General features: G+C 43.4%; 1 protein-coding gene across 6 annotated transcripts; it reads left to right on the top strand.

Moving 5' to 3' along the window:
• The first annotated feature begins 85 nt into the window (after nt 1-85).
• Nucleotides 86-5,851, top strand: WNT8A (Wnt family member 8A). 6 transcript variants are annotated; one of them, XM_008538982.2, is made up of 6 exons: nt 86-253; nt 348-381; nt 609-747; nt 2,152-2,277; nt 2,983-3,125; nt 4,502-5,851. In XM_008538982.2, the coding sequence occupies exons 1-6, from the start codon at nt 186-188 to the stop codon at nt 5,048-5,050; spliced, it is 1,059 nt and encodes a 352-aa protein (XP_008537204.1). In that variant the 5' UTR covers nt 86-185; the 3' UTR covers nt 5,051-5,851. The 6 variants fall into 6 exon arrangements, with proteins under 6 accessions (XP_008537204.1, XP_070427031.1, XP_008537203.1 ...); XM_070570930.1 differs by lacking the exon at nt 2,152-2,277 and having other exon boundaries at nt 2,983-3,129; nt 4,506-5,851; XM_008538981.2 differs by having other exon boundaries at nt 86-381.
• The last annotated feature ends 18,586 nt before the right edge of the window (nt 5,852-24,437 follow it).

Below are 24,437 nucleotides of genomic sequence, written 5' to 3'. Positions count from 1 at the left end.
CCCCATTGGGTCACTGGCTCCTGCAGCCCTGCCACTAAGGGACAAATGAGAAGAGCTGTTGATTTTTCCCCCTTGGCCATTCAGAATTTCCCCACGTAAATACTGAGAAAGACCCTGCCTTCCTCTCACTTCTTATCTGGACTTGGCCCTGAGCTGGACCCCATCTCCTGTGGGTGGGCAGGGTCATGGGGGACCTGTTTATGCTAAGGGTGGCTGTGGGCATATGCTATGCTACCTTCAGTGCCTCTGCCTGGTAAGTCCTTTCTGCCACCCCTCACTCTCTGTCAAGGAAGCTCCCGTTATCTCATCCCCATTCACCATTGCCTCACTTTTTCTCTTTCTGGTAGGTCAGTGAACAATTTCCTGATAACAGGTCCCAAGGTAGGATGGTCTCTGGCTCCTGTTTTTAATCCATCTGGGTCCTAAGGGAATTCTTTTGGGAAAGGAAAAGAGGGAAGGGGAGACGTTGCCAGAAGTCGCCCACCCAAAGGAACTCATGATTGTTCTTTAATGGACAGCTAACCCATTTGAGTCCTGCCTGCTCCCCCAACCCCTGACACCCTGACCTAAGCCGGGCCTGAAGCTCATAGCCCTTTTCCCTTTGCCAGGCCTATCTGACCTACACTACCAGTGTGGCCCTGGGTGCCCAGAGCGGCATCGAGGAATGCAAGTTCCAATTTGCTTGGGAACGCTGGAACTGCCCCGAAAATGCTCTCCAGCTGTCCACTCACAACAGGCTGAGAAGTGGTAAGTTTGTGCATCTGTATAAGGGGATATTGTGCATGGAGGTGGGCTTGAGTATAGGTGTATGTATGACATATGTGTGACATATGTGTGCACAGTGAAATGAAAAAGCTATCAGTGATCTGCTGACTTGTCACTTCCTTGCTGTGTGACGTTGAGTGAGTTACTTCCCCTCTCTCAACCCCAGTTTCGTCATTTGGGACAATAAGCCCAGCTCTCTTTAGCTCACCAGGAGTATTGTAATGGTTGAATGAGATGAATACTAAGGTAAGTCTATACATATGTAAAAATTACTCTATTTTTGGGCGGCCAGCCCGGTGGCACAGCGGTTAAGTGTACACATTCTGCTTCAGTGGCTCGGAGTTCGTCAGTTTAGATCCCGGGTACAGACATGGCACCACTTGCCAAGCCATGCTGTGGTAGGAGTCCCACATATAAAGTAGAGGAAGATGGGCATGGATGTTAGCTCAGGGCCAGTCTTCCTCAGCAAAAAGGAAGATTGGCAGCAGATGTTAGCTCAGGGCTAATCTTCCTCAAAAAAAAAATTATTTTTTTAATGCATCCCTGTATTCATGTGTTTGTACACCCTTATCTTGCACTGATTTACAAGAAATAAAGATGGGGAAAGGGCTCTGTGTTTGCAGTCTCTGAAGGAGTTTCTCATCTGCCCAACTGGCATAGAACCCCAACAGAGAAGCTGAGAGATCACAGTGTGCTGTGCCTCAGGTGGGGGCGTGTGTGTGTGTGTTTGTGTGTGTGCAGCTGTTTGTCTGTAGTAGTTTGCATAAAAGTCATTTATGTAGAAACAATTAAGTTCCCTGAGAAGAGTTGGGGGTAAGGAAGTAAAGAAGATGGGGACACAAAGAAATACTTCCCACGGGTATACAGATAGAATGAGTAGTGTGTGGAAATGAAATGGGACGGTGTTTATAAGCAGTTTAGTAAGTCACAAGCTCTGTAATTGGTAGCCATGATCATTATGATTATTACATGTCTCCAGCTTCATGTCAGAAAGAAAAGGTGCTTCTCACTTTCATAAGCCAGCCTGATGGCCCTTAGTCCTCATTGGCCAAGGACCAGAAGCAGTGGCTAATGGACAGAGGCCTAGGCTGGACTTCAAGAGAGCAGGGTCCTTGTCCCAACACCACAACTGGTGAGGAGAGTGGCCTTGGTCTTATCACTCTATCGCTGGGTTTTACCTTCCCAATCTGTAGCATGTGGCGCTCATTCCTGCCTGGATGAACTAAATATGAAGTGAGGAGACATGCACTGTTCTCTCAAGTAGAAGAGCGTCCTTTTAAACCCAAAAGGGATAGGGGACAAGGAAGAGAAGAGGCATTGCTTTTCCAAAGCCTCTGCTTTGGGTCATCAGGGACCAAGTTTCCAGTCCCTTCTTTCTCTCCAAAGCCACCAGGGAGACTTCCTTCATTCATGCTATCAGCTCTGCTGGAGTCATGTACACCATCACCAAGAACTGTAGCATGGGTGACTTTGAAAACTGTGGCTGTGATGAGTCAAAAAATGGAAAAACAGGTAAGTTGGGCTGTCTGCTGAGGGGAAGAAGTGAGGGGTGCAGAACTGAGTGCAGGCTAAACTCTTCCAGAGAAAGGCCAAGGGACACAGCTGCAGCTCCCTCAAACCCCTAGACTGCAGCAGCAGCTTCCTTGGTGGGAGCTCCTGGACCTAGACTTTCTCGATGGTGAAGCCTGGTCCGTGATTCCAGGATTAGCTAGTAGCACCAAGCTCTAAACTAACAAGGCATCCAGAATGACGAGGCCATAGAGAGTTTAAAGTTTGTACTTCAGGCTTAGAGTAGCTTGTCCATAATCCAGAGCTACTCAATTATTTGCAGACAACCTAAGAGACTTACTCAGATTTGTCACTAATGAGAGAAGAGGAGGCTCTAACAAGACTATTGTAGGATAATGGTGCAGAATTCCAGAATGGTTGAGCTGTGATGAACCTTTGAGGTCATCTAGGGCAGCCCCAGTGCAACTACTTTTACTGTGGGTATAGAAACTAATTGCCTAAAGCTGGAGAGTGCTTGAAGAGTGGGCATTTGGCTTTGGGAGCAGGACTCCCCCCATCCACCTGGAGCACCTCGATTTCCCTGTCTCACCTTCAGCTATAGCTTCACATGTTTCTAGGACTTTGGGGGTGGTTTGGCTGTGTCAGCCAAGATGACCATGACTCTTCTCCAGCAAGGAGCTATATGCAGAACTTTTTCTTTCTGTGTAGGAGGCCATGGCTGGATCTGGGGGGGCTGCAGTGACAATGTGGAATTTGGGGAAAGGATCTCCAAACTCTTTGTGGACAGCCTGGAGAAGGGAAAGGATGCCAGAGCCCTGATGAATCTTCACAACAACAGGGCGGGCAGGCTGGTAGGTATAGGAGTCAGACAGTGAGCCGTCCGGCTCAGTATTGGCAACAGCCTCACATCTGTACAGCCCTTCACAACTTACCAAGAGCTGTCTTATACCTATGTTTCATCCTCACACCCCCCAGCAGTACTGCAATAGCTACCCCCATTCCTTGGATAACAAAGCCAGTTAAGGCCAAGCCAAGTGGCTTGGCCAAGGCAATACGACTAATAATCATCAGAGTTAGGCAAAGAACTCGGATCTTCTAGTCTAGTCCTCTTATCACTAAACCTTATGTTCTGGTTTCTTCCACAGGCAGGTTTCTGAAAATATAGAACCAAGGCCTTGCTTCCAGGACTTAAATTTTTAACCATTTCAACTGCATGCTCTAGGAAACTAACAGGGGTTTGTCATCCAACCTGTTCTCTAGAGGGTCTATTCTCCCCCAGGACTTCTGGTGGGGTAGCAATCCCTAGAGTGTTCTGAACTCAAATCTGGAAGCAAGTTGGATTTAGAGCTACAGCATAGAAATTTCCCTTTCAATCTATACCTAGATGTCCTGGTCGCCCAGGGCAAGGGGAAAGGTTTTCAAGACAATTACAATCACAGGTAATCACCTTGAGGGTAGGGGTGCAGACTCCAGGAGCTTCCTTCCCTCTGGGAGAGGGCCCAGAAGACAAATCCAAACCCCCAGAAATACTGTAGCCCCAAGCTTTAAGACAATAACAGTGCCAGGGCTGGCCCGGTGGCGCAGCAGTTAAGTGCGCACGTCCTGCTTTGGTGGCCCGGATTCGCAGGTTCGGATCCCGGGTGCGGACATGGCACCACTTGGCACGCCATGCTGTGGTAGGCGTCCCACATAGAAAGTAGAGGAAGATGGGCACAGGATGTTAGCTCAGGGCCAGTCTTCCTCAGCAAAAAAGAGGAGGATTGGCAGTAGTTAGCTCAAGGCTAATCTTCCTCAAACAAACAAAAAAGACAATAACAGTGCCAATGATCATATTTTCCTGTTTAATTTACAAAGTACTTTCTTGATTATTCTTATTCTAATTGGGCAGAGAGAGAAACAAGCTCAACAACTGATGAAGCTGGGTCTGGAGCCTAGATTTCCCGACTCCAGTAACCTCCCCAATACTTGCCTGGCTTTCCACGAGAATCACTCAGGGGAGCTTTAAAATCACCAATACCAAGGCCTTTAAAGCCCTGGACATTCTAATTGAGAAGATGTGAGGTAGGGCCCGGGAATAAATACTATTCACTGGTCTCCCTGGTAATTCTGATGCTCCTCCAAAGTCAAGAAGCACGGCTCTAAAGTATCCCACTTATAGTCTTCCCTACTCACAGCCATTCTCTCTTTTGCTCCCTCTCTCTCTCTCTCTCTCTCTCTCTCTCTGAAGGCAGTGAGAGCCACCATGAAAAGGACCTGCAAATGTCACGGCATCTCGGGGAGCTGCAGCATCCAGACATGCTGGCTGCAGCTGGCTGACTTCCGGGAGATGGGAGACTACCTAAAGGCCAAGTATGACCGGGCGCTGAAAATTGAGATGGATAAACGGCAGCTAAGGGCTGGGAACAGCGCCGAGGGCCACTGGGCACCCACTGAGGCCTTCCTCCCCAGCGCAGAGGCTGAACTGATCTTTTTAGAGGAATCGCCAGATTACTGTACCCACAATTCTAGCCTGGGCATCTATGGCACAGAGGGTCGGGAGTGTCTGCAGAATAGCCACAACACATCCAGGTGGGAGCAACACAGCTGTGGGCGCTTGTGCACCGAATGTGGCCTGCAGGTGGAAGAGAGGAAGACTGAAGCTATCAGCAGCTGTAACTGCAAATTCCAGTGGTGCTGCACAGTGAAGTGTGACCAGTGTAGGCATGTGTTGAACAAGTACTACTGTACACGCTCCCCAGGCAGTGCTGTGTCCTGGGGCAAGGGCAGCACCAGATAACACCCCACACAAACTCACTTGCTCAGTTGCATGACAATGGAGGGGGACACAGCTTCTCTTTCCGAGAGAGTAGATTGGAAAATCACAATGTTGGTCTGTAGTCCTCTTGATATGTGCTATATACATGGGGAAACAGAGGCCCAAGATTCTACAGCATATTCTTGACAGAGCTGAAATTGGAACCTGGGCCTCCTAACTTGGGCAGATCCCGTTTCATCTTTCCTACAAGTTTCATCCTGGTCTTTGTGCCTGTACTTTTGCAGCTTGCTAAAGGGGGAGTTTGGTTTGGGGTCCACATCCAGAAGGACCCTCAAAGTACTTGTCCCTGTAAGTTTCAGACCACGTCCAACCCAGCTGTGCTGAGAATCAGAGGGAATGGAAAAAATCAAAGAGTTCTGTCCAAACTCGTGAAGGAGCAACATTCTCCTACTCTGGCTAGCTCCGGAAAGACCACCTGCAAGTTCATGCAGATCAGTAGGGCAGAGACACATACCTGCCTAATGGAAAGTTTTCAGGGTGTTGGGTTTTTCACTTGAGTATGCACTTTTGAAAAGTTCTCCCCACCCAACCTTGGGGAAACCAGGACCTAACATAACCTGAGGACTCTTCCAGCTCAGAAACCATCTCTGGAGCTAGGGAGAAGGAACGGTCACAGTAAGTGGACAGGTGACTACAACTTACCCAAACAAGGACCCCCAAGAGGGATTTTCCCCCAAAGAGCTGGAAAATGACTCTGTTTTATTTTCCCAGATTGGGAACTCAACTTGATTTTGCAATAAATACTTCTAGAATATATATCCAGCTGAGACCTTTTATTTCTGTCTTTGGAAAGCTTGGGATCAGAAAGGGAATGGGAAACCCTGCTTCTATATCCCAATTATGCACAAGGCTAAGGGAGAAACTGGAAATATCCAACTCCCTTGAGATCATTGTTTGACAGTTAATAAAATTAAGACCCAGGAACTGGCCAATAGGAAACCAATTCAGACTCCTAGATTTAGAAGGTGTTATTTTAATGTAACTTGAGGAACAAGGAAGCCCTTTGAACTTGAACCTTATTCAAAGAGTGTTTACTCTCTTAACTTGGGCTTCCTGGGGTGTCTGTACTCGGAGGACCTGGGCCCCAGGGCAAGAGACTAGGAAAGTTGTGGATTCTACCTTCCTCGTTTGCATTTCTACATCTTCCATTGGTAATCTTTGGGAGAGGAGTAGTTTCCCATAAAGAGAGCCCTGGGGGCTCAATCACTGGTCTCCTAAATCTGAGCATCTCAGCCTTGGGAGTCTCCTCTCTCCGCAAAGGCCAAGTACCCTGCAGGGAGGAGGTATTTCAGCTATGTTAAATAAACAAGTAAAATGACTGATAACCAAGAGTGGTGAAACACTCTCCATTTAATATTTTAAATTATAAAACAATTTAAATGTTCACTAGTAGGGCAACTAGTTAAATCGTGACCCCACAATGAAATATTAGCCATCAAAATAATATTCCAGAGAAATATTTAGTAACATGAAAAACATGCATGATACAATTAAGTGAATAAAGTTAGTTGCAAAACAGCATGTTCAGGGGCTGGCCCCGTGGCCGAGTGGTTAAGTTCGCGCGCTTCGCTGCAGGCGGCCCAGTGTTTCGTTAGTTCGAATCCTGGGCGCGGACATGGCACTGCTCATCAGACCACGCTGAGGCAGCGTCCCACATGCCACAACTAGAAGAACCCACAACGAAGAATACACAACTATGTACCGGGGGGCTTTGGGGAGAAAAAGGAAAAAAATAAAATCTTAAAAAAAAAACAAAAAAACAGCATGTTCAACATGAACCCAATTTTGTTTTAAAAAATATGAAAATATTTGCTATTATGTAATATCAAAATAGAGTGGTTTGTTTTCCTTATAGTGTTTTTATGTATTTTTACATTTGTCTACAATAAATTTTTTGTCATAAAAATAATAACTTAATAGTAAGTTATTTTTTAAAATGTCGACAGGAAATAACCAATCCTTTTTTTTTTTTTTTTGAGTGAAAAGGAAGGTGGAATGTTCGTTAAGTAAGTTGGCATCTCAAAAGAAACCATAAGCAGGTGCCTTGAAAGTCCGCTCTGGTCTCTGTTATTTCTGGTGCATTTAAAACTGTCACAGATGCCAGAGACCAGAGACAAGGAGATATCCATAAAAATGCAGTCTATGTCAAGGAAATGGGAGATTTTCTTTACCTGTCTCCTTCTAAGGAAGGTAAAAAAAAAACACACTACAGTTAGTGACAGAGAAAGGAAGAGTGTGTGTGTGTGTGTGTGTGTGTGTGTGTGTGGCTGTGTGGTGGTGGTGGTGGTGGTGGAAGGGAGAATGGAAGAGACACTAAGCACAAAAATTGTGGTGAAGAAATAGGAAACCAAAAGAAAAGATTATTTCCCTGGGGCTCAGGGATAAAAGCACATAAAATTATCTGGTCTTGAGGTTAAACCCTCAATAAACATAGATGCTAAAGTATCATGAAACCTGAGTTGTGACACTGTGCTAGGAAAAAGAAAAAACTAGATTTTCTCCCTTCATTCCTAACCGAATCTCCATCCAAAGAACCCAGGTACCCGATGCTTTGATATTTTCCCCAGGACCTTGCTGACATTCCCAAATAATCTTAGGTGAGATTTTCAGAAATAAAACCATCCTCGCCGCCCTGTTCAAACAGTCATTCAAAGAGAACATGCCTTGTGTTTTCTTTGGGTTTATATCTGAGGTTTTCACTAATGAAACGTGGAGCAGTTGGGAATTCCGTGAAAGTTTACCTATTTCCCCAAAAAGATCATGGTCCCACTCCTTCCGAACCTCTTCCACCCTCATTCATCTTACCCTCATGGCAATCAGTCACATCAACCAATCTTCCCACATGGACCCAGCACCAGAAACGAAAGGAATTCAGGTTTCTCTACATCCATCACCTTCCTGTCAGGGATTCATTCCAAGGCATTACAGTGTCATTCAGATTCATTAGTTACAACCCTACACCCCTTCCCTTTTGGCTTATCCTTAACAAGCGGGCTATCATTAAGGTGACAGAACAGTAAAACCCTCATGTTCAGTAGGTTCAGGGACCAAGACAGGCAGATTGGCCACAGTCTAATGGTGGATCTTGAAAACCTGCGGAAAAAGGAATCAGCTCAATGAGGGAAATCTGTCCCTGAGTCTGTTCCCACAGTTCAGTGAATCCACGCACTGCTGCACATGGCTGGGAGAAGAGACGCCTGTATTTTCTCAGCCTAGATTAAAAAGGAAAATATCCTTATGCTTGCCACACCTCTGCAAAGCTTTTTCTCCTCCTCTTCCTTCTCCTCCTCCTTCCCAGCTGACCTTAGCCATGGGTAGAATTAGGGACTCCTGAGAAAACCCTGAGGCCTGTTCCTAGAGTCTCCTATGGTCCCCTGCCATTCTCCTCAGCGCTGGATGGTAGGTGATCATAAAAGTGAGGGTAGAAAGGAAGGAACTGAACACCTACGAAGCGTCAGGTGCTTGATATATATTATCTCCTTCAATCCTCAAACCAATCCAATTTGGGGCCGGCCCTGTGGCACAGCAGTTAAGTGCGTACGTTCCACTTCTCGGCAGTCTGGGGTTTGCTGGTTCGGATCCTGAGTGCGGACATGGCACCACTTGGCACGCCATGCTGTGGTAGGCGTCCCAGATGGAAAGTAGAGGAAGATGGGCACAGGATGTCAGCTCAGGGCCAGTCTTCCTCAGCAAAAAGAGGAGGATTGGCAGTAGTTAGCTGAGGGCCAATCTTCCTCAAAAAAAAAACGAAGAACAATCCAATTAAAGAGTTACAATTATTCTCCCCTTACTACCAAGGAAACAGTGGTTCAGAGAAGTTAAGCACCCAACCTAAAGTTAAACACAAGGACGTGGGTTTGAATTCAGGCCTGCTACCACAAAAATCCATACTCTTTCTTTACACCCCTTACACACTGGAAGCCCAGGGACCTCTGGTGACATTCTTAACGTCCTGACAGCTTTGTAGAATGACTACCATTCATATGTAGTGAAAGGTGTCCTCTTCCTCCCTCTTCTGCAAGTAGAAGACTCACATTTCTCAGGCCTTCTCCAGAATGAAGAGATCTAACTTTTGACTTGCAAAGGGCTTCCTTAGAATGATAAAGCAGATAGCCTGGCTCCTGCTGACTTGGGAGGGCGGAATCCTGGTTCTCTAGGGGATACTCAAAGAAAAAGGCTACCCACTATGGTCTATACTAAAGGTCAAAGTTTCAAAAGGAATGTCGAAGGAGGGGTGTTTACTTTAGAGGATAGAGGAAGGAAAAACAGGATCCAGAGAAAGACAGACAAATTTCCAGCCCCAGGTCACAAACTACTCATAATCATTGATCACAAAAGACAGTGACCCGGGGCCCAGATAAAAATGTTTGGGTTGGGGGAAAATAAAATGTATGCAAGGACGAGAGCACAGTCTTCTAGGACAGGTTACAGACCTTTGGGTAGGACTAGAGCTCTAAATCACCTAATCCTGCTGCATTCCCTACCACAGGAGGAAAGCTGGGTTTAGAGGAAGAAAGTATCCCCCTCAGTATCACCAAGTGAGATAGGTGAAGAGATAACACTAGACTCCAGGGCCCTGAACACTCTCCATGGCTGGTGCTCTGCCCATCCGGTCAGACTGCCCTTTTCATCAGGAAAGAGACATATGATGACCAACGGAAGCATTGAGGAAATTAGGCCAGAGTTCCAGGAAGCGTCAGACTGTACTTGGTCAGTGAGGGAATAGGGAGGCTACAGGTGAGGGAAGTGGGGATATGGGTAGGAGGGTGGGTGGGATGTGTGTAAGGGAAAGACCTGGTGGTGCACCAGGCACCCAAATCCACTCCCACGTTGCTCTGAGATTCTCAGGGAGCTGTGCAGACCTATGGTGGGATTTGGTGATCTTGAGAAGGACTCTTGTCATTTCTTCAGGAACTTCTCGCAGTCTATAAGAGATCCCTTGATTCAACCACCTTCTTCTTAATAGAAGAGCTCCTAATCCCAGGCTGAAGGAAGTGGAGCTTGTTGTACACTCTGTTTTGAAGGGAGGGGGAAGCCAGTCCTTCTCTACCTGGGATAAAGTACTTATTAGGACCTGTGCTGCATGTCTAATCTGACTCAGCACTACTATATTTTAAGCCTACCAAATCTTCTAGGACCTCTCACTGTGGATTCGGGCCTTCAAACATTCCTTTTCTTCAAGCTAAATAACCCTAATTACTCCAGTTTTTCACTAGTTCTCTCGCATACTCTTTCCTACACTGTCTTCAAATGCACCAACTTTAGGTTTCAGTGAGGAGTTAGGTGGAGTTGAGCCAGACACCCTTCTCAAGCCTCAACCGCCATTACCCCTTTGCCCTCAGATATCTGAAGACTCTACCTCTTCTTGGCTGTCACAGAGCTTTGATTGCCCCATCAGGCCCCACTTGCACTTGCGATGGTGCAGGGGCAAGAACATTAAACTGGGTAGGGGACAATCAGGACACACTTCCTTCCCTGCTCTCAAGCATGGAGAACTTACCTACTCTAAAACTCCAGCTCTATTTCTCTGATGACGACTCCTAAGTCCCCATCCGTGCAAGCTCTAGGCACCACAACTCTAATGTTTCACTGGCCATTTCTACCCAGGTAGCAGAATTGGTTTTCTCTTATGACTTCTCTGTTTCCATCAGTGGTCTAATGAAACTTTGAATGACTGAGGCTCACTCCTGAATCAACCCTGACTCCTCCCTCTGCTCAACTTTTCATATTTAGTCATCTTTCTTTGGTTTAGCCTCCAAATCCATCCCGCTCCTCCATTATCTTTGCCTCCACTCTGGACTAATACTGTTGTACCTTGTACCTGAATTTTGCACTAACTCAATAACTGCTATTTTGCCTCTCAATTCTCCACCTAATACACTGTTAACCGCATTTATCTTACAATATGCCACATTCAATTCATCATCACCTGATTAGAAAAAGAAAACTTGCAACATTCCAGAGAATAAAATCTCAGTTCTTTGGCCTGACATTTCAAGTCTCCTAAACTTGGCACTATCCTACTGTCAACATTAAAAAACTTTTCTATGAGTATGTTCTCATAAAAATTCAAGCAATATAGAAGCAAATAGGCACAAAAGTGAATAGTCACCTTCTTCCCCTAGCCCACTGCCCTTCCCAGAGGTAACTGCTCCCAACTTGCTTCTCCATTTTATCCCTTGTCTCCTCAGCTCCAGCTAGACTAAGTTATGATGGTTCCTTGCATACACCATTCTCACACAACTTCTGTACCCCAGTTGAGACCATTTCCCTCCCCGAAATTTCTTTGCCCTACCTACTGCTTCTCCAGCTCCAAACACTCCCTCCTTAAAGTCTATCTGCTCCTTGAAATTGCCTGCCTTTTATTTGATAGAATCTAAACATCACTACCTATGATATCTAAGCATTATGTATTTTTTTATGTCTCAACAAATCTCCTCCTTGAGGGTAGGACCATGTTGCCCCGTCTGAGTGCCTCTGCAAACCTCTCAAAACATTCTGCATGCAGTGGGTGATTAGTGTTCTCTCAACATTAAGCCAATTTTGCCCACAGGTGGTGTAAGTGTACAGGTAATAGAATCTCAAAGCTGGAGGAAACCTTAGAAATCATCTCCTACAATCCTCTTACCTTGCAGGAGAGGCGAAGCAATTTGTCCGAGGTCATTTGGCTAGTTAAAGGTCTGGTTGAAGATAGAGCTCAGATCTCCTAATTCAAGTTCAAGCAACCCCTCGGTCCTCTGCTCTGGGGGCTCCATACTACTCTCAAGACCAACTAGCTGGGCAGTAACTCAGCCAGGTAACTGATGGGGTGGGGCTTGCATGTGCAATGTGATATTAAAAAGTAAATAGACAGGAGGAGAAGAACATACGAGGTTCTCAAACACACCAATACCACTTATACCCAAAGCAAAGGAAAAGGTCAGCCCATTCCTTCTGCTACACTACCCTTCCACTGCCATGTATCCCTTCTCTCCTTGGTATTCACCTAAACTCAGCTTTACCTGAATAAAAATGTTGTAGGGCACAAAGTCAGAGTCACTGTGGACTTCTGGCATCTTTGGAGACTCAATGCTCTTTCTATTTCTTCATGGTTTATGCCTGTTATCCCAAATATAATTGTAGTTGTGCCTCCTTTCACTCTGATAAGTGTCCTAGTTTAATGATAATTATGTGGCCCCCTATTTATAGCCCACTTCATCCATTCATTCATTCATTTAATAAATATTTATTGAGTACCTACTCTGTTATAGACATAGGACTAATGTGAGGGATACAGAAGTTCATGACATAGACAAGATCTCCGCTCTAATGGAGCTGGCATTCTAGTGGGGAGCACATACAATAAATGACTAAAAAACAATTACAGATTGAGATAAGTTTCATGAAGGAAATAAGTGGTGTTTTTATAAGAAGGCTGCAACAGCTTTAGAAAAAGTGGTCAAAGATGGCTCTCTGTGAAGCTGACATTTAAACTGATACCCAAAGGATGAACAAGAACCAGTTATAAGAGCTAGAAAGCATATTCCAGAGACAAGCATTAATAAGCAATAAAGCCCAAAGCAGAAAAGAGGTTGATCAAAGTCTGATGTGACAGGAGCATGGTTTGCATGTGGTGGCATGAGATGAACTTAGAAAAGTAAACAGGGGCCAGATCCAACGGGCCACAGTAAAAAGTCTGAATTTTGTTCCAGAGATATGGGAAGCCATTGAAAGATTTTAAGCAGGGCAGTGATGGATCCTATTTACTTTGTAAGGAAACCATACTGCCTGCTACTTGGAAAATGGACTTGAGAGAGGCAAGCATGGAAGCTTGAAGACAAGGAAGCAAGAGCTGATGATGGCTTGGACTAAGGAAGGGAAAGAGAGAATGGAGAGAAGAGGGAAGATTAGCAGTATATATAAAGGAGGTAGAACCAATAAATTTGCTGATGGATTGGATGTGGTAGGTGAGAGAAGGGGAGGCATCTAGGATGATTTCCAGTCTTCTAGCTTGAGTAACTGAGTGGGAGCTGGTGCCATTTATGGACAGAGGCAAAATGACAGAGACCACATTAGAGCTAATGGGGAGAGGGGAATCAAGAGTTCCATTTTAAGCATGTTAACTTTGAAATTGTTCTGAAACATTCAAGTGGAGATATCAAGTAGGCAATTGGCTATTAAGTCTGGGAAAGCTGGCTAAATAAATTAGAGAAAAAATTTGAGATGAAGGTGCAAATATAGGAGTCACCAATATACAGAGAGTTTCTAAAGCCATGAGGGTAAATGAGATTTCCTAAAGAACAGAAAGTGAATGGAAGAGGGCAAGGTCCAAGTCCAAAGAAACATCGTACCTCTCCCATCGACATCCACAAGTGCCCAATAAGGAAGCTGAGCAACTGATCCTCTTTTTGATTCTGGAAATAGGTAGGTACAGACTTGCTGGCAGGTAGGGAAATAGATGAGTTAACCTTTGTGGAGGGCCTCCACTGATCTATTCATTCAATAGAGATATTGATATAGGTAGATAGATATAGATATATATCAATAGAATGAATGCCTTCTATGGGTCAGGAACTATGTGAGGTGTCTGCAGAGGACAGAAAGACGAAGGGACATAGTTCCTCCCAATCAAAAAGGAAAACACACCTGTGCCCATAATAATGTGGTATGGTAAACCTTCTAATGGAGGTGTGTACAGGGGCAGTGGGAACACAGGGATGAAAGCAACCACTGTCTGCCTGGCCCAGAACTGAAGCAATGCTCATTCAAGCAGTGAGAGGAACCAAATGTTTCAAGGGTGCACTGAAGCAAGAACGGCTTTTCCACCTCTCTAGTTGTTTGCTTGTTTCTGTTTTATTTTAAAACAAATCTTGTGCTTCCTAGAATAAAGGTAAAATCATGACAGGTTGGTGGGGGTGAAAAGGAGGCTTTGGTTCTCTGACCATTGACAACAGAGAACAGCCCTTTCCAATGAGCCTTAATCAGGTGTGGGGTGGGGGTGGGGGTTAGAGGAAAAAGTGGAAGAGAGTGGTTTATTGCTGTTCACAAAAAAAGCAATAAAATACTTTGCCCTGAGCTGCATAAGGGTCATAATCGGTATGATAAGCTATCCTTTAACATGAGGAGGAAATTGAAGTTTCATTTCCTTGCTTTTGTGGCACCCCTTGAATTGGGTTGATGACACCATTCAGTCAGTCAGCATGAGGCCTGCCTTACCAATTTTGTTTTGCAAAACAAAGCCAGTCACGGTCAAACTCAGTTGGTCAATTCCATAGATTAACACGAGAGGCCCCAGGAAAGCAAAACAGCTGGGACAGCTCTGGCTGGGAAACGATGGGTTAATCCTAGGCCAGCTTGGCAGGGAGCTTCATAAGACCTTTCAGGTCCCTGGCACCCTCCCACTCCTCACCTCTCCAAGAGATTCCCACGTTCACCAGTGTCCCGGGGTTAACTCTAAATAATCTCCAGAGTTTGAAGGACAGGGCTGGGCTGAGGGTATGGATGCATTTCCCCATTGTGTCATACAATCCTCCTTCTCAGGTTGACTTCTTTTAGACCCAGGCTGGGTAGTACGGTGTGATTGAAAAAATCTGACCAGAATCTATATGAGCACAAACTGGGAAGAATTCTTTAAAATTTGAGAGTAATATAAAATTTCTCTCAAATCCTTGGCTCCAGTAGGTGTACCCACACAACACAACCTAAAGAAAACAGTGCAGATGAAAATATTGTAGAAGCTCTACTGAACAGCCAGACATTTTCATTGCCCCTAGGACTAAGATATTAGAAAAGAACTGTTGATTTTCTTAGAGGATAATCTAACCCGTTCTGATTTCTCTCCATTTCCAGAAGTTGCTGAAAAACTGAGGTCACTATAGATCACGATCTGAAGCTTTTCAAAGATCCCATTTAGCTGAGATAATTCCATTTTTCTCTCTTTCTGAATTCTGATGTTTCTGGTGAAAAAAAAAACAATTCCGCCAGTGACACATAAGGACTCAAAAAGCCAAGAACATCTGCACATTGCCTGAATAATATTGGGGTTCATGTTCCCAAAAGAGATTAAGGTAATATTTAATTTTAGTTCCCTGAAGGTTGTCTTATATTTTTCCAAAAGGATTTATTCCTGCAATCTTCTGTGACTATCAACACAATTTAATTTTCAGGAAATCAAGGGAGGCAATTTAGTGTTGTGGGAAAAGTGCTGCTGACTTTGCCACAGATTTTACTGTAATGCCAAGCAAATCACTTTCTGAGCGTCAAAATCTTTATTAAAGAAGGGGATTGGATTAGATTGCACTAGATATTCACAAAATTTTTTCAAATTCTAAAGTTCTATTCTCAGCCTCTATCCTGACAGTTCTGGCCTTCATATCATGTCCCATGCCAATTGCCATGCAGAATAAATTAGAACTACTGGTTTCTAGAAACTTATGGCCTGTAAAATAGCAATAGTCAGATGTCCTTCACACACTGGTGAGTGTGGGAAGCTCTTGGAGAAGTGCAGAGTGGGAGGGTGCCAAGGACCTGAAAGGTCTTATGAAGCTCCCTGCATGGAGAACGGGAGGGAAGTCGGAGGCACTTTCTGAGTGATGAAGGAAGAGATTTCATGTTAGGTACATGTTAGGTACTTTTATGTATATTATCACAGTTAATCCTCACAACTGCTTTGTGAGGTAGGTACTATCATTATCCTCAGTTTATAGATGAGGAAACAGAAATTAAGCAACTTTTCCCATGGTCCCAGAGTTAGGAAGTCATGGAGTTATGATACAAAACTGGTTTGCTGTTTCCAAACGCCAGATGCTAAACCATTTCACCATACTTCCTGGCAAAGGAGTATATTATTGTGTCAGAGAAGACAGAAATTAAGCATGAGTAGTTCACAGGCACAAGAGACAAACGTGTATTAGAGCAAAATTACAGGAAATTGTCTCCAAGGCTAGGAATTATATAAGCATAAAAGAGTGGGAGAGTCCTCCAGTGTCTGTTTTGTGGGGGAGTGGGAGTAAAGGAAGAGACTGGCTTTAGCAAATGCACAGAGTTAGGAAGGAGCAAAGTGAGCAAAGAGGCCACTCCAGCTAGAGCAGCGTCCATGAAGTCAGGTTCTGGGGAGAAAGGGTTGGAAAGATAAGAACTGACCAGTCTGTGGGAGCCCTGAATGCCAGACTAACAAATATATAATATTTTTTCACCATATTAGGCATACACGAGATACTCAGTAAGTATTTGTTGATTGTCACAAATTAGAGAGAATTAATTTCAAGCCTAGCTACCAAATGTAAGTAGGAAACTGTTTTCGATATGGGCAGTATCTGTTCAACTTGAGTCCCCTGACCAACTAGAACAGGAAGAAAGCATGTTAGCACATTGTTTTTAACTCCTTCACTTTGTGATATGCTTCATAATTTCAAAATCTTTTTTTTTTTTTTTTTCAGTTCTATCGAGATACAATCACATATCAAAATCTTTATAGTTAGCTTATGTGGAGGTCAGGAATACCATACTCACTGATAAAGATAAAGGGAAATGATCAAGATGACGGCAAGAGAGAAGATGAAGAGATTTTAAAAATAATAGAACTGTAAAGAACAAAAGTATTGTAGGATGCAAGAGCATGGAATCCAGTGAAAAGTCCAGCTCTGATGACTTAGGAGAGCCCAGGGTCAGGCCTCAGAGCCAGGTAAGTACTGAAGAGCCAAAAGAGGGCAGGTGGGGGCACCTAGACCTATAGGAAGCTAGACAAAGGGTCTGGCTTCCTACACACAATATTGTGTTCAAGTTGGGACCTACCATATTAGCAACAGAAAGAGGAATGTAACAGTGTGATCTCACCAATGGGATAATCCCCTAACAATATTACATTTTTTACTTAATTTAGTATATCGTTTCTCACCATAAAGATCACAATGGTTTCAAATACTACATTTTCTCAAACCATTCCTGAGAGGCATGAAAGAACTCATAACGGTTTGCCATTTATGTGTTGAACCTGTATCTCTAAGAGATGCAAACAAGTTAAACTAGACTAGAACTTTGTGGTCCTGTTAGATACAGTATTTTATTTTAATTGAACTGTGGAAGTAAAGACTGAAGCTTTAAAGTCTAAAAATTTTCGTCTGGGATGTTTAGTCTGTAGCCAGTCATCTGACAGTCAGAAGTTTGGCATGACTAATTCTTCACAGTCCATTTGCTAAATGACACATTATAAAAGCAAGCACACTGAAAAGGATGTGCTTGTTTCCAAAGCTTCAACCTCATTGTAGACTGATTGTTTTATATTGGTGCTTGTCTAACCATTTTATGGTGCAAAAGGCTCTAACCACACATATATGTTAAAGACTCCTTGAAATGTTCTCACATTGGCAAGGATCAGAAACACTAGATAAAGTCCAGAGAGGTTGTCATGCTGGCCTCAACATACAGGCCACCCAGAAGGATCAGGATTTTACTATCCTGATTAAGATAAGATTTATTAACCCCTGAAATGCTTATTCTTATAAAATAGCTTAACCTTCTCTATCCCACAGTCAGAAAACTTGTGCTGAAAAGTAAGCAGATCCTAGTAGAACGGTTGAGAATGCTAATTAAGTAAGCTCAGCAGAGCTGCTTCAAAATAAAAAAAGCTGAACTTGAGAGAGATGCAAACTCTGATGACAGGAAATTTAAAGATGGATCCAGAAACAGTAGCTTAGGTTGACACACTGTTGATAGTTTGTTTTTCAAGGCCTTTGTCTATTTCGTCTTATTCGTCAAATTTATTGGCATAAAGTTGTTCATAATGTTCCCTTATCGGCCTTTTAATATCTGCCAAGTCTGTAGCGACTTGACAACATTAGGCTGAATAAGCAGAATTGGTTTGAGAAAGAAAAAAAGGAGAAAAACTTTGAGGCTTCTTTGATAGACCATATGAAGCCATAACGTTTGCAAAGAGCATTCCCCCCACCTCAGCCAAGAAATGCAGGTGAGGCAAGTGGGGGGAAAAAAAGGAATTTTTTTATGGTTCTAGTGATGGGGCTGTTGGTCAGATTAGCTGTCCATTTGTCTGCAAGCTGCTTTCTCCTCCCATTCGGTGTTCCCTGCCATCACAGTGCAGCTGCTGGCCAGGAAGCCTGAGGAAGGGGCTCCCTCTGGAGCTGATGGCAGTGGCACTTTGGAAAGTGCTGGCAGGGGGTGGGCTATAAAAAACAATTTGGTCTGGGAACAAAAGGCATCAATCACAGCAGTGTCATCAACCCTTGATTTGAATGGGGGGAGAGAACTTTCTGGGTCACCTTGGAAGCAGGAAAGGAACAACCAACATCATTTTATTTAGTTCTCCTCTCTTTCCTATGGACTAAAAGGTCTGGTTTAATAGGAAAAGCTGTGCATGACTGTTCCACAAAGATCTTTTCCTTTGGTGAGGTGGCAGAAAGCTATCTTATTTGCAACCTCTATCTGAAATTGCCAGAAATCACGGCACTCTATCTTTAGAAGTAAACTTCTGTGTTAAAGGCTCTCATAAACCTGGGAGTTTCTGAGATTTAATTAACTTTTGGAAAACAATTATGGATCATAAATGAAAGGTGTAAAGTTTCTATAGGGAAGGTTATTAGTGAGGGGACTAACGAAAATAAAAAACCCAAGAAAAGCACCTGAAGTCACAGAAATAGCAAACAAAGAAGAGAAGAATTGGGCCACCTCTGATTCAAAAATCAAAGCTTTATCTAAATAGTTTCCACAAAGAGTTAACTGCATAAAAGAAGTGGCAGTATTTCTGAGCTGGGAAAGTATTTCCTCAGAAGTATCTGTGATCCTTTCAAATCAAGCTAATCTGTGGCACCTTAAACCAGGGCAGAAAAACTGTTGCCCTGGGCTCTCTGCTTCCAGCATTATTCTACTCTTCAAAACCCCCCAAACAGAAGCTGAGGTAGGGATGCCGGGGTTAGCAATGTACCATACTTCTTGGCTAAGTATACGAAGATGCAAAGAGGCCTGGGAAGAGGGAGCCTTCAAGATGCCATCCCAGACCTAAACTTCTAAAGAGTAAAGGAAAAGCTAAACTTCTCTTTAGTTCCAAGTCATAAGAAAGCTGCATCCTTGCTTGCCTTCTTCTTTGGTCTCTTTGAGTCCTGGAGAAAGAACTAAATGAAGCGATATATCTCAAGCAATAAGAATAGCACACTATCATTCAGTGTGAGAAAAATGCATTAAATTACGCATTTAACGACCACAAATTTGCTTGCAGTACGTTGGTCCCACCTAACAGGATATGTCAGAAGGCAGTCTTCTCCCCTTTTTAGTTACCTAGAAAGTAAACAAGGAGGCAGTCTTCTCATTTTCCTATTCACCCTATGCTATACTTTCCATTTCTGGCTCATGAAATAATGATCTCAAATGTGTCCAAAATTAAAGAATCCTACAGCTAACTATATTATTTTCCCTATGTGTGTATTTTTGTCTATTTCATCTCCAAAATATATTTAAAATTGTCTGTTTTCTCTAATTTTTTTCCCTCCATTTTTATTTAGTTCTTTATTTTTTAAAGATTGGCACCTGCGCTAACATCTGTCGCCTTCTTCTTCTTCCCCTCCCCCTCCCCTCCCCCTCCCCCTCCCCTCCTCCTTCTCCTTCTCCTCCCCCTCCTCCTCCTCCTCCCCCTCCCCCTCCTCCTTCTCCTCCCCCTCCCCTCCTCCTTCTCCTCCTCCTCCTCCCCCTCCTCCTTCTCCTCCCCCTCCTCCTCCTCCTCCCCCTCCCCCTCCCCCTCCTCCTCCCCCTCCCCCTCCCCCCCCCCCCCTCCCCCTCCTCCCCTTCCCCCTCCTCCTTCTCCTCCCCCTCCCCCTCCTCCTTCTCCTCCTCTCCTCCTCCTCCTTCTCCTCCCCCTCCTCCTTCTCCTCCTCCTCCCCTCCTCCTTCTCCTCCTCCTCCCCCTCCCCTCCTCCTCCCCCTCCCCCTCCTCCTTCTCCTCCCCCTCCTCCTTCTCCTCCCCCTCCCCCTCCTCCTCCTCCTCCCCCTCCCCCTCCTCCTTCTCCTCCCCCTCCCCCTCCTCCTCCTCCTTCTCCTCCTTCTCCTTCCCCTTCTCCTTCTCCTTCTTCTCTTCTTTTTCTTCTTCTTCTTCTTCTTCTTCTCCTCAAAGCCCCCCAGCACATAGTTGTATATTCTAGTTGCAGGTCCTTTTGGTTGTGCTATGTGGGACGCCGCCTCAGTGTGGCCTGATGAGCAGTGCTCCATCTGCGCCCAGGATCCGAAGCACCGAAACCCTACGCTGTTGAAGGGGAGCTGTGAACTTAACCATTCAGCCACGGGACCGGCCCCCTTCCCTTCATTTTAAAAAAACAAATGGCAGGTCTGGAGACTGAAGCTGACTTCCAGAATGGAATTTTTCTGCCGTAAACAATGCTGTCTCTTTTTTCCACAAGAGGTGGAAATCACCTCCTGAAGGTGTCACACTGGAATCCCATTGTAAAAACTATTTGCTTTTTCCCATATGCTTTTGGCTATTGCTCAAAATATAGCGATCTACTATTTATCTTTGTCGTTAAGATTTTAGTTTGTCTTCCCAACACTGATGCAAAAGGTGTTTTGAAATACAGTAGGCACACCAGTCTCAGGAGGAATATGTCCAAAAATTCAGATAAACACCAGCACTGAGAAATTGCAAAACATCTTGGCCATAAACAGCATAAAGATCATCTGTTAATAAGGAAGTGTTGCCAACCCTTTTAATGCTGACATCCATTAAGATGTTTATCTTTTAAACCCTAAAAAAACTACAAAAGCAGTAACATGATCACTGTAGAAAAACTTAAAATACAGCTAAGCAAAAACAAGAAAAATAAAACAGCATATTCCCACCATCCAGAGATTATATAATAATATTTGAGTGGGTATCCTTCTATATCTTATTCTACATATATATACATATACGTATCTTTTTATCAAAGTGAAACCACACTGTATATATTGCTTTCTAACATGCTTTTAACTTAACCATCTTTACCTTCCAACACAATATATTTTCATCTCATCTGATACTAAGTGTAGGTTCAAATCTTCCCAGTTGTCTCAAAAATGTCCTTTGCAGCTCGTCTGTCTAAACCAAGTCCAATCTAGAGACAAGTTTTGATTCTGATTATATATCTTAAGTATCTTAATCTAAAACAGTCCCTTTTCTCGTGACACCAATTTGCTGAAAAGACCTGGGTAGCTGTCCTGAAGAACATCTGATTTTCTAAATTTTTCTAGTTGCTTCTTTATGGTGTCCTTTAGATGGTCACTTGATCTCCTATGTTACTTTAAGCTGGAAGTTTGGCCTAAAAGCTTGATAATTTTAAGGTACACGTTTGGCTAGAACAAATCATAGATGATTAGCATATTTCATTTGTATCAAATCAAGAGCTACATAATATCTGAATGTCTCCCTCTCAGTGATGTGAAAAATTAGCCACTAGATTATGGTGGTAACAGTCAGATTGTTTCTTTTTTTTCCCCAACTTCATTTATGAATAGTTTTAAAGTACAGAAAAGTTGAAAGAATAGTACAGTGAATACTAGGGTACCCGACACTTAGACTGAACAATTGCTAATATTTTACTAAAATTGCCTTATCTATACGTGTATAAAAATATTTCTTTCTTCATGAACCATTTGAAAATAAATTGCAAACATCAAAAATTTAAAATAATTCAGAATGCATCACCTAATAATAATGACATTCTCCTTTTATGGCCATATCATTTTGGCCCTAAAAAATTTAGCAATTATTCCCTCATGTCACCTAAAATTTAGTCTATATCTAAATTTCCTTAATTGTCCCCTGCAAAGGTCTTTTATAGATTTTTTTTTTTAAACCAGGATCCAGTCAATATCTACTCATTGCATTTGGTTAAGAAGTTTCCTTAGTCTCTTTTAATCTAGAACAGTTCCTCCTCATTTCTACTTTTTGTTTTATAATGACATTGGCTTTTAGATGAGGCCAGTTTAAGCATTTACTCTTAATAAAAGTGATTTGCAATCTGGATCTTTTCTAAGTCAAAATTTCTTTAAGAAATGAGAATTTTACAACACTTTTTTTTTTTTAGGAAGATTAGCCCTGAGCTAACTGCTGCCAATCCTCCTCTTTTTGCTGAGGAAGACTGGCCCTGAGCTAACATCCGTGCCCATCTTCCTCTACTTTCTATGTGGGACGCCTACCACAGCATGGCGTGCCAAGCGGTGCCATGTCCACACCCAGGATCCAAACCGGTGAACCGTGGGCCACCGGGAAGCGGAACATGCGAACTTAACTGCTGCACCATCAGGCTAGCCCCACAACAATTTTTTGAAACCAGTACCTTGTCACAAAAACATAACTGGGAAACACTAACCTACAGACTATTTTGGAGAGTGACCAATCATCCCATTTTGCCCAGAACTGAGGGGGCTTCCAGGATGCAAGTGATACAACCAGGAAATTTCCAGGCAAACCAAGATGAGTTGTCACCCTACATACGGTCACCTTTGGAAGGCACTTACTAATGTTGAGGAAATAGTTATATAGTGATTATTTAAAATCATAACCTAGTTCTGATCATTTTCATTATGCCAAATAAGTATTTATATACTCATACTTCTTAAACTAAACTGTGAACTGAGCATTAATTATGCATGTAGATATAAGATACATGCTTGGGAAAACGTCATAACTAAAATTCCATGTCTTACTTCTCAAACTTTAAAAAAAAATACAGCAACATAATACAGCCTTCTATTACTTAATGTTACATAATTGTTAAAATCATACCCTAAACCAACAACGACTGCAGTACATTGAGCTCCATAGAGACAGCACCAGGGCAAGCGAGAGCCAGATGGGCACTGGTTGACGTTGTGTCTTGCTGAGAGGAAATAACTAAACATGCGCAAAGCAGATCCCAAGAGACCAAGAAGCAAAATGTCATCATATGCAGTCTTTGTACAAACTTGCCGGGAGGAGCACAAGAAGCAACCAGATGCTTCAGTCACCTTCTCAGAGTTTTCCAAAAAGCGCTCAGAGAGGTGGAAGACCATATCTGCTAAAGAGAAAGGAAACTTTCAAGACAGAGCAAAGACAGACAAGGGCTGTTATAAAAAAAAAAAAATGCAGGGCCAGCCCAGTGGCATAGTGGTTTAAGTTCACATGCTCCGCTTCAGCGGCCTGGGGTTTACGGGTTTGGATCCCAGGTGCAGACCTACACATCGCTCATCAAGCCATGCTGGAGGTGGCATCCCACATTAAGAATGGAGGAGGAACATTGGCACAGATGTTAGCTCAGTGATAACCTTCCTCAAGTAAAAAGAGGAAGATTGGCAACAGATGTTAGCTCAGGGGCAATCTTCCTCACCAAAAAAGGAAGGAAGGAAGGAAGGAAGGAAGGAAGGAAGGAAGGAAGGAAGGAAGGAAGGAAGGAAGGAAGGAAGGAAAGAAGGGAGGGAGGGAGGGAGGGAGGGAGGGAGGGAGGGAGGGAGGGAGGGAGGGAGGGAGGAAGGAAGGAAGGAAGGAAGGAAGGAAGGAAGAAGACCTATATTCCTCCTAAAGGGAAACAAAAATAAGTTCAAGGATCCTAGTACACCCAAGAAGCCACCTCCAGTCTTTTTCTTGTTCTGATTATTGCCCAGAAATCAAAGAAGAACATCCCAGCCTATCCATTGGTGATACTGCCAAGAAAGTGGGAGAGATGTGGAATAACACGCTGCAACCTTGAGAAAAGAAGGCTGCTAAGCTGAAGGAAAAATACGAAAAGGATATTGCTGTATAAGCCTATGCAGCAAAAAAGGGAGTCATCGAGGCTGAAAAAAATCAAGGAACAGAAGGAAGATGAAGATGATGATGATAAACAAGTTGGTTCAAGTCTTTTTCCTTGTCTATAAAGCATTTAACCTCCTTGTACACAACTCATTCCTTTTAGAGAAAAAAGTTAAAATGGAAGACTTTGTAAGACCTGTTTTTTAAACAGTACAATGTCTTTTTTGCTATAGTTAACACACTGCTAAATGTGTCTTTAGCTAGCCCTGTCCGGTGGTATTTTCAATACCACCAACCTTGCCTGGTACGGTATGGGGGTTGTAAACTGTCACAGAGATTTAAAGCAGGTTCTTGTTGGTGCACAGCACAAGTTAGCTATACTTGGGAATGGTAGCTTTTTCATCTGCAGTTGTCTCTGATGAATCCTATTTGAATTAACTGTTGCTTTCTGAACTGAACACCACTTTGTAGTTGCAAAAAGAAAAAAAGTTGCAGTTGTTTTATTGGCATCCTATATGCTTCTAAGTAAACACAATTTTCTTTTTAGAAAAACAAATAATCCCCTAAACCTATATTTTACCCTAGTGAATGTTATCTGCTGCACAAAACACAGTTATTCTCTTAAAAC

This window comes from Equus przewalskii, chromosome 13, assembly GCF_037783145.1.
Source record: "Equus przewalskii isolate Varuska chromosome 13, EquPr2, whole genome shotgun sequence".
NCBI classification, from domain to species: domain Eukaryota; kingdom Metazoa; phylum Chordata; class Mammalia; order Perissodactyla; family Equidae; genus Equus; species Equus przewalskii.
The sequence above is the reverse complement of the archived record's forward strand: the minus strand, read 5'-3'. Positions and strand labels throughout refer to the sequence as shown.

What these genes read in the sequence shown, in the direction of transcription:
- WNT8A (XM_008538981.2), top strand. Translation starts at nt 229, where the DNA reads ATGCTACCTTCAGTGCCTCTGCCTGGTAAGTCCTTTCTGCCACCCCTC. An exon ending in TCCTGATAACAGGTCCCAAG is followed by an intron (nt 382 to 608) that starts GTAGGATGGTCT and finishes TCCCTTTGCCAG; the next exon opens with GCCTATCTGACCTACACTAC. An exon ending in TCACAACAGGCTGAGAAGTG is followed by an intron (nt 748 to 2,151) that starts GTAAGTTTGTGC and finishes TTCTCTCCAAAG; the next exon opens with CCACCAGGGAGACTTCCTTC.